General features: G+C 33.3%; 1 protein-coding gene across 1 annotated transcript in view; it reads right to left on the bottom strand.

Annotated features, from left to right (window-relative positions):
- Positions 1–1,121: 1,121 nt before the first annotated feature.
- LOC106101917 overlaps positions 1,122–10,950 on the bottom strand; it is a 50,129-nt gene continuing 40,300 nt past the window's right edge. The window contains exons 2-4 of the mRNA XM_013281289.1: positions 5,924–5,982; positions 2,897–3,097; positions 1,122–1,934 (exon numbers count right to left, since the gene is read on the bottom strand). Coding sequence (XP_013136743.1) covers positions 1,743–1,934; positions 2,897–3,097; positions 5,924–5,982 — 452 coding nt within the window. The 3' untranslated portion in view covers positions 1,122–1,742. The remainder of the gene's footprint in view (positions 1,935–2,896; positions 3,098–5,923; positions 5,983–10,950) is intronic.

Here is a 10,950-nt window from a genome sequence, read left to right as displayed (position 1 = left end):
TGGAAGCAGTAACAAGAATAAAATAAATACAAATTAATAAGTATAGATATAAAATTAGTTTTGTTACCTTTGTTGGAAAGTTTTACTTCATGCCTGAATTTAATTGTAATTTTTTATATAAATGTTCAAAATCCCGAGAGAGTGTTTTAGTAATGCAAATAAAAAGAAAGTTCTCAGCCAAAAATGCAAGAGTCCTGATTTAAATAAATTTCACAATTTGAGATACGATGTTAAAATAATATTTTACAACGATTAAAATTTATATTTCATGAAATAAATGACTGTCCCCTATTAAGTGTTTAAAAAAGTTACATTTTGTTTTTTTTTTTCTAAAATTTCAATCTTTTGTCAACGTCAACAGAAAAGAAAAGCGTCAACAAAAGAAAAGAATTCGCACAGATGATCCTTCAAATTCAATATTTAACCATATCTATGATGTTGAAAAACGGCTGCTAAAATTGCATTTCGTTGAAATTCTTTAATTTGCTAACAAAGTTAAGCTTTGCCTCCGTGCCAAACGCCTGAATTATTTGAATAGCAAAATTTTAATTATGAAACTAATAGGATACTGCTCATATTTTTTTAGATTCTGTTTTTCTTTTTATAAAAACTAATTTAAAAAAATACAAATCCAGCATCTTGCAGTAGTTTTCCGTATTAGTTATTAAAGTAAATGGGTTGATGCAATCAGTAAAGAGAATAGTTAGCGTAGCAAAATCCCAGTGCATTATTTTAAATTTTAATTTATCCGATGGGGTGAGAATTGAAAAAATAAAACAATTTTAGCCGTAATAAAATATAATCATCAGTTCGTGTTGAGTATCAAAACAAAATTTACATAAAGCAACTGTTTATATACATTTAACTATAATACATATACTGTACAAATTACGTTTTTATTACATTGTAGAAAATGTAATCAATTTACTAACAAAATAATCTTTTTAACGTGTTTTTGTAAAGACAAGGGACCTCAAAACTCGCAATGTTGATATTTTAACATAGAAAATTATGTTTTTTATAAAGCAAGTATTATGTTTTGCAAACATCAGATCTTAAAACAATTTATTTGTTTGAAATATTGTGAAAATTTTATTTTTTGCTTTAATAATAAAGGCCATATCCATAAGGATATTTTTTTTATTTCATTAGATGTTTTTAAATCTTAACTTATATAACATGAGCTTATATACAGAGAACGATAATAGTTATTCTAATTAACAAAACGTCAAATATATCAACAATTTTAGTACAACATATAAATCTTTGAATTATTGAATAAGGCACATATTCTAGTTACATATTAAAAACTTATTATATAGCTTTGGGAAATTCTTGAGACATATTTCAAGCTGTTTGCTTAATATTTAAAATAAGATAATTCCCATATTGTCAATCACGTCCATACATTGGTCGACAGTTTAACCATATCAGTCTTCGACGATTGCTTACGAATTTATTGTAGAATTTTGACATCAACAAATATAACTACACGAATACAAAGAGATAGTAATTTTAAATAATAATAGATAATCATTCCATTAATTGTTAAAAACATATTGAAAAGTCTGTCTGTTTCACTAGATTAAGCATTTTATAAGATTTTTAATGAGACAGATACAAAATCAGTTTTTAAAAGTATATAAGACATTTAAAAAACATTTCCTATTACAAACATATCGTAAATTCGTGCAGTATATTTTAGATTCTCATTTGATAAAATAATAACAAGTCTTTGATGTTTAATTTAGACATAACAATTTCTTCCAGAACGGTCGTTTGGCGTGTACGACAGGCAAGCCCGCCAATATGGCGGCGTCGAAGGCGTCTTTGAGTTGTTTCCGCGTCTTGGCCGATGTCTCCACGTAAACTGCGTTTATTTTAGTTGCTAAAGCCCTCGCTTCCATTTCAGTCACAGCATGCTCTCCGATTGCCTAGAATTAAAGAAAAAATACTATTATAACATCTTAAAGATTCAAACCCATATATGGTATTTTATTTTATTTTTTGTGGCATCGCCTTCGTTAGAATAGGGCACGGTTGGGCCACGGCCCAGGGCGCTAGACCGAAAGGGGTGCATTAGATCTGCGATTTACACACTCTTACATAACCCAGTATATACTCCCAAATGTTAAAAAAAGGAGTAGAGTAGAAATCACGCCCAGGCCTCATACTCTTGAAAATGTTACGTGTTTGAGGAAAATGGTATTTTACTAGTCCATTTTGAAATACTGATACTAATGCGGGTTGTATTAATGTTTACAGTAAAAAGTATAACTTATTCTTGACAGTTTTCTATTTGCAATTGTTTGTAATAATATTTTAACTAAATATGTTCATTGTCGTACCGTATAATGGCCTACTCCAGCCCTACGATGCAAGTATGTACCGAAATGTAATATCGAAACACGTTCCATAGTTATCAGCGTCGTATATCATTATGCAACGTAACAATATAAATCAAAAACAATTACTGTGATAGTGCATCGGGCCCGCATAACCCGTATTGACTGTCAGATGTTATCTCAGAGAGGCATTGCTGTAGGAACGCCGCGGTCACGATAATGGTTACATTTTTTAAACTAAGACGTTGGGACATCGAGGGTTTAACGGTCTTCAATGAACATATCAACAAAACAATCTTCAACAGAGTGTTATAGAAGCATAGTCGAAATTATTGGCTTAATTATTGATCACTAGTGTTAGAGCGGGCGCACAACGATGTGCGATTGTCGATTGTTTTGCAGCTAATTTAATTGTTTAGTTACACAACTCAAAATCGAGGAGTGTATGCACCTCAATATAACAAATCAGACCAAGAGAAGAAACAGTTGTGCGATAGTTAATTTCCGGTGTGCTCACGCTCTTATCCTAAAATGACTTCACTCTAACCCACCTTAAGGCCTTGTATGACTTTATCGTCAGTCGCAAGATCGCTCTGGGTACCAACAAGCACTAAGGGCGCGTTCACACTGGCGACGGCTCGTGTCCAGCGCTCAGCCACAGAGCGGAAGGTCTCCGGCCGTACCACAGAGAAGCAGAGCATCAGCACGTCGGTTCCCGGGTAGCACAGCGCTCGTAGCTCTGACATCGAGTCCTGGAAACATATGATAGAAATGAATAATCTATACAGGCGGGAATCTAAAAGAAAAAAAAAGTATCGTGATAAGCCAAGAAAATGATGTGCCGTTAAGCCAAAGAATCGACTATGTATACTCTGTAAGCTTCCAAATCTGTCTTTTCCTCTTACAAGCAAGGGCGAATCCAGGGGAGGTCATGAGGATACATATTTTGTCAAGCTGTTGACTTGACCACGACTATGTGACCCCCTGGCACCAAAGCTGGATCCGCCCTTGTTTACAGGCAATAAAAGACAAATAAGTCACAAATTCAGAATTCTATGGACATGATGCTAGTTATTGGTGATTTTTAAGCTAAAATAAGAAACATTGTTATGCAAGATATTTACTTAAACGTGAAAACAATTTGTAAGTTAATATTTACTATCAATTAATGTTTTCTACAAACAATCCCACGATCAGGCATAAACGTAGGAGTAAATTAGTTTTGCTTCAACTAAAAAGATCCCATAAAAAGATCCGAGCCTTTGTTTACTGAGTGCTGAACTCGGAGTTAAGGTGAAAGTTGATACGAGCAATTAAAACAATTTTATAGATGCGTTATAATCGTCTCTATAATTTTGTAACATGTATCCACGTTATTTACGTCATCGCATTCTATTGACGAAATGAAGACACTCAGTTACGTTAAATGCTGCACTTAGTGTAGATTTGATAAGCGACATCTACACTAATAGGTTCTCTTTTTGGCCAAGTAACGCTTCTGGGTGCAGCATTATAACTAAAGTTCTAAGATTTAATAAAACGAAGTATAGGTATAAATGTCGGTTATAAGAAAGTTCTACATGAATTTCGCGTGTGATCGTTCAAACAATTCACATGTATAATTACAAGCGTCCCTCACTTAATGCAACAAAGGGTTTAATGAACGAAGCCCTGTAAAGACGAAGTATAGTACATATACAGACTTTCACTGCAAATCCGTCAGTTTATTGCAAATAAAGTATTTAACAGTGTGTACAATTTTTAAGCGAGTCAAGGTCTAAAAGTAGTTTTAAAGTTTACAAATATAATTATAGTTTTTAAAATAAATTACACACTACGCAAGGTGATTATTAAAACAACTTTGAAATGTAATAACTATTAAAATATACATTTTTTTTTCATTATTGTGGGAATATTTCCTTCTAACCCCAACGCAAACATCTATTGTATTACGAAGGTGAAAAGAAACTGTGGGAAACCGGAAAGATGTGAACTGTGCGACAATAGTAGGAGCAAAAAAATCGCATCTGCAAACGACAGGCGCAATGTGCGATCGTTTTTTATATGTGAAAAGGTTAGGTATTGACAGGTGGCTGTACAATTCACCTTTGTTTAGTATGCAGGACCTTAAACTTGGGCATTCGAGTAGCTTTGATACGAAGTAATGTTGAACATTAAAAAGTTTGGTTAGAAATTGCATTCTGTTCAAATGTAAAAATATATTTACTTTTACCAGTAAAAGTTTATACTTTTTTAGTATTATGATTGACGAATCTGCTATCTAATATATTGCAATTATTTTCTTATATTATGAGGTGGTAAATGAGGTAGCGGATTACCGAAATCTGCAACAACAGTTGCCTACCGTAAATCGTCATAGAAAGACGAGATTTCCTCTTATGTGTTCTCATCTTCATCAAATCCCTACTATTCTATCCTTATAAGAAAAGGGTGATATGGTAATATCCGAAACAGCTGGGCCGATTTCGATTAAGATTGAATATGGATTGCTACAAAGGTAGAGGAAAACCGCAAAAGTATGGATGGATTGTGTGAAAGAGGATATGCTTAAGAAAGGAGTGGATTCAGATATGACGGCTGATAGAGATGTATGGAAGAGCAGAATATACTGTGCCGATCCTTCCTAAGGGATAAGGGCAAGTGAATTATGAAATAAATGAGTTAGTCTTTCATAAGGGAATAGTAGACCTAATTATAACATTTCGCCGTACGCCAGGTGGGGATTCAATTTAATCTTGAAGCTAGATATTAAAGTATTCGGCACATAAATGTAAGCTACAATATTCCATGAAGTAATGATACCACGAGCTTAATATAACACAAACTTTATAATTACACTATTAACCTACTTCATTAAGCCTGCGGGGAATTACGAAGGGCTTTTGGTAGTGAATTTTCCGTCTATTTTCATTGCTTTTAAAACATTTAGACAGAAATAGTTGGTGAAATTGTAAGTAATATTGATCATTTAGTGTTATAAAGGTGTAGATTTTTTTGTTTTTTATACAAAAAGGTGGCAAACGAGCAAACGGCCACCTCAATCCGCCAAAATGGCGAAGCGACCGCTGCCCATAGACATCCGTAATTTCAGATGCGTTGCCTACCCTAAATCGACGAAGGAGGAGAAGCACATAAAGAGGATATTTCCCCATCCTATGCGTCTCCTCCACCGCCAAATCCACTTTTCCATCCATCCCTCTCTTAAAGAAAAAGGTGGGACGGGAAAGGGACTAAAATTGGGCCTCCGGCACCACACTCATCAGACGAAACGTGGAATTGCTTCCACCTCACGCTTGTCTTCTGTGTGGTAGTGGTATTACACCGGGCGAGCCGGCCCATTCGTGCGAAGATGTTAAAGCGGGCTCTACCACTGATAATTCATAAAAATAACATTATACTTTAAAAGTTAATGTCTCTATTAAATTACCATTTGTGCAAATCGAAACAGCTATACAAAACATATTTCTATCTTTACTATTACTAAGACGATGAACGGGATGACAACAATGGTTTTTTTGCCAATGAAAACAGAAAATAAAGAAGAAATGTGTACTCACTTGTCCAGCAGTATCACAGATTTCCACGCAGACTGGCCGATCGTCCACGTCTACCACAACTGGAATAAAAAAAATTCAATTAAGTATATTAACTATTTTTATCAGAATGTAATGATTTCATTAACTTAATAAAGAGCAAAATATATTAAGGCACAGGCAAAAAATAGTTTATTATATGTGTTCCAAATTTTATCGTAGAATTGGGAATATAACTGATTTTTTTTTTAAATCAAATGAAGAATTAACTTAACTCGTGTATTGCCTATTGTTAATGAATACATCGCTTTTATAGAAAATCATAGAAAATTGTTCTTGTTCGTAAATAATATGAATTCCATGTTCGGCAAGTTTACGTAGGTTTTTATCGACTGACTCAACATCTTTACAATCTCGATTAGATAGACAAAAAAGTACAGATTAGTCATTAGACTAACAGTGGGCTTTGTCACATCCTGTCACAAATCAGTCATGTCGGTTTAAAGCAATTAAGGATCAATAGACAATCTATACTATTTTAATACACTGAAATATATTGAGTTATACACATCTTTATATGTAAATAAATTTCGACGTTCGCGTGGAATTAAAAAAAAGTAATCTGTGTGTTTTTCGAGACTCTACACCTTTTATCGAGAACCGTTTAGCAGTTTAGACTACAAATTCTAACAAATATCCATCTCCGCTTATTTTTATAAAATTAGTAAGTATATTAGTTGAGGAATAGCGTTCAAGTTTTATGATTCAAGTACTGTTTTATATATTTTTACCATTATAATTATTATCAAAATGAACTGAATGTAATGTTGCTAATGTTTTACAATCTTATTTCTTACTTATATTATAAATGTGAAAGTTTAGATAGATGGATGGATGGATGTTTGTTAGAGTTGGTATCCTAAACGACTGAACGGATTTCGATAATATTTGGCATAGATGCAGAGGATAATCTAGAAGAACACATAGGCTACACAGTTTTTTTTTATCTCGCGCGAACGGAGTGATGCGCGAAAGCTAGTAATATTATAAATGCGAAAGTTGAGAAGGATTGATAGATCGATGGATGGATAGGTGGATGGATGGTTTGATAGATGGATTGATGGATACTTGTTTAGATGTATCTTCAATTTGGCTTAAAGGATATTGTCAAAATTGTCACAGATATAGAACATAGGCCACTATTTTTTATTAACGAGCGGACGGAATCCCGGGCGAAATTTGTATAGTAATAATTAATATTAGTTTAAATTGTAACCATTTACGGGCAGTTATAACAAATCTGTAGGAATGTCGTCGACAGAAACGAGTTTGGGACAAGTTCCGATACGATAGCTTAGCTCTATCCCCGCTGACGCTGAGGAATTTAATCTCAGAGTCAACAATTTAATTAAACAAGCTAATATAACTTTAACTGTATTCATTTAATCCCAACAACCCTGGGAGTAAACAATACTTTTATTGGTATGACAAATTGTGTTTTTTTTTATTTATTTTGAGGATAGATTTGAAAACGCAATTTCAAATTTAAATTGTGTTTAATGATGCAAGTGTAAGAGCGAGTTTAAGATAGTGAGTGTAAAAAGTTTAAGATGAAAAATCGAGTAATGTGCGCACGTTTATAAGTTCATAGGAATCGAAGCGCGACTAAACAGTTGTGCGATAGTTTAGTTTTATCTATATTAAGAGCGTACGCACACCTACTACTACTATTAGTACACGGATGTTGGGAAGTTCAAAGGTGTACAAATTCAATATAATGCAAAGTTAGTTTTTAAAGCATGAAGAGTTACTTGATTTTGTTTTAAGAATGTTACAACAATTGCGTGACTGATCAGACCTTGTGGATTATCCACAGTACGCAAAACCTTTCAACCATAAATTAAGTAAACGATGGTTAAGTTTTTTTCTCTACAATTAATACCGTTTCAAATTCAAGAATCAAAATTTTTGGAAATCGGCAAAAATTACATAAATAAATCGAACGTTATAATAGCATGGACATGACATTGTTTATAACTTTAAACTAGACTGGACAAAAGTTGCTGATAGACCGTTAGATAAAAATCATTACGCGTGATGATATTAGTTTAAGATTAAAAAAAAACTATCTTCTTAATAACTGCTTACCTATTTAATTTTCTACATCATTCCTAAAGCAGAAGTTATGCACGTTAAAAAGAGGATTGATTATAAAATATCTAAGACTCGCAATATGAAGTGTACTAATTTTTCCCATTAATAAAAAGATTTTTTTTAGAGTCACAAATTAATACTTAAAAAAAACAAAAGTCACAATCTTATTAATTCTATCACTACCTCACTCATTTACTACTATAAAGCAGTTTGGTATGCATACTAAATTATGTTTTAAGTTTAAACCGATATGATATTGGATTTTTTTCTTTTTGAAAAATATCTATTAATATGTTACAAATAACCTTGTTTTTTTTTTAAAGCTTAAAATTGTAACCTTAATATATAATCACTATATGTATATTTTTTTTTATTGTTTATTCACTTTTTTAAATATCTAACAAGGTTAAGTCACCTACCTTGTGTGTAAATATCGGTGTGTAAAAGGGCCAGCTAAAAAACCAGCGCAGAAACGGCCTGCGCCGTCTCTGCATTAGCTGAGCTTGCCGCCTTTTGCCACTTTTTTTTTACTAGTTTTAAGGTTGATGTATGTAAGATTTCATTTGTAGGTTGTTTTTGTGGCAATAAAAGTCCTATTTATTTATTTAATAACTAAAAGACCAACACAAGGTGTAGAATTAATAGCTTGTGTATAAGAAACACCTACTCGTATTAATTATAGTCACGATCAAATATAAACAGTTTATCTTTTATAGGCATCATTAAAATACACTGAAGGGTGTCCTTAAATTCATAAAAGGTAGGTCCATCATATTATTTCATTAAGATTAATCTTAATATTCGTCACACGTAGTGATGTACCTTCGTTCATTATCTACGTAAGATATTCTGTACTAAAGTGTACTCACTTGAGAACATTGGAATAGTTTTGTAAGTATTTTTATATTATTATGTTCACTCCCTTACGCATGTCCTATTTCAAAAAAATATCCTTACTTTTAGGCTAGTAAGTACACTTGAAAACAGCTATTTCAGTTGACCTTTGTAATACATCGTAGTATGTTTCCAATTGAACGCGCACGTTAATAGAGACGCAGGAAGGAATATGATATCATAATGCCGGTAGCCACGTCCATGTTTGTTAGTGTCCAATTTTATTCAGCTGTTGCCCACTGACCTATATGTGCATTCAAGGGAGGTTTGTAATTATGAAAACATTTCTTGTAACAGGATTTATATCGTTTTTATTTTCTGTTTTAACCTTACTGGTTGCTATGGGTTGTTAAAATCTTCGTGTGGAGTTTTAAAAAATTTAGAAGCGTAATTTTAGCACATATTACTGCATTTACTCTAAATTTGAAGGGCATTCATTAGCACACTCCTAACTTTAGGGAAGGCTCCAAGCCCTTTAATAGGGATCTATTGTTAAACTAGTGATGTACTCATGTGGTACTAACTTATATTTTTTTAAGAATTACTGAACCTTCCATTTCTTCTGTTCTTGACCTTTACGTTATAATTATAAAATGAAATAAAAATGCATGTCTAATAATAGCTCGTTATATACGTAACGCTGGTCGGATGTGGGTGCTGTAAAACTAACAGTAACTCGTTCACGGTTTGTTGTTTTCGGTGGCTGCAGCGGCAGCCGGGGGCAGCGGGCGGTGCAACATGATACGTTTCGACCTGTTTCCGTCAGCGAGACGGTTTAACTTACCTGTCCAGGGTTGCCATTAGAAGTTCTCAAAGTGCTATAACACTAAAGTTAACATTAACGCATCTGTAGTACCTCTGATATTGCTGATGTCTATTGGCGTCGTTGACTACCTCTGTGTTCCCTTCGGTTGTTTGCCCCTTTCTTATAAAAAACCGAGCTAGAGAGAAGTTGCCAGCGTCAACAATCTTAGTAGAGAAATGAACCATGTCGGCCTTTTGGCTATGACGTGAAATTGATCTTGGGGTTAGCAGAATTCGTAATGCAATAACAAAGGTTGTCACAACTATAAATGTAATTGAAACAACTAAAATTCAGTTTTCTGCAGTAATTTTAATGCTGTTGACAGCCCTAGTGCTTAACGGCGATTTATGATAGCTCGTAGTACATTGCGCGGTGAGTTAGGAACATACGTTATTCGTATGAACGCTACAGATTTATTTATTGATCCATAATAAATACTGACGTGCTCATGTATTGCTGGCATGTAATTTACATTGCCTTTAAAGTTATTGAATCAACGGCACAATAAATATTTTAAAATAATACAACGTGCCACATTAACATAATTTTGTTTAGGAAATAAAAAAATCAACCTACCAATGTACATTAGTATATGTTGCTCTAAATGAAAATTTTCACGTTTAAGTACAGATTCTAATACAAACAAATTATAGTTTTTTTGCTATGGAAATATTTACATTTATCCATTTTACACTTTTTGTTAGGGAAAAGGCGAGGTACGTAATGCACGCAAACTTTACCTAGGGCAGTGTTCGTGTATTGTTACTTCAAAATTTTCCGGCTTCGTTTATAAATGGATTCAATGTCAATGTGCTATCTGTTACGTAAAGATTACTGTGTGACTTCCGACGTGTTAGATAGCAGTCCTCAGATAAAGGAGTTTACTTTCTTTATGTTCCGAGAATATGTTTTGGTATCACGTTGTTATGCCGAATAAATACTGTTGATAATGTGGTTTTAAAGGTAATTTAGTGTTTGAGGAATATTTTTTACATACTAATATAGTCTACAATGTTGTCTAAAGTTATAGATATTAACGAGCTGCCGGCGCAAACTTCGTTGGCGCAAATTAGGACCACCCGTTACGCCATTTTGATAGAGCGGAATTAAAAAACTTTTTAATAAAAAAACAAAACCGACTTCCAAACAAAATACACTAAAAACAAAACAAAATGCACTAAAAACAAAACAAAATATT

This window comes from Papilio polytes, unplaced genomic scaffold, assembly GCF_000836215.1.
Source record: "Papilio polytes unplaced genomic scaffold, Ppol_1.0 DF824303.1, whole genome shotgun sequence".
Taxonomy (NCBI): Eukaryota; Metazoa; Arthropoda; class Insecta; order Lepidoptera; family Papilionidae; genus Papilio; species Papilio polytes.
Note: the sequence above shows the minus strand (reverse complement) of the source record. Positions and strands in the feature narration are given on the sequence as shown.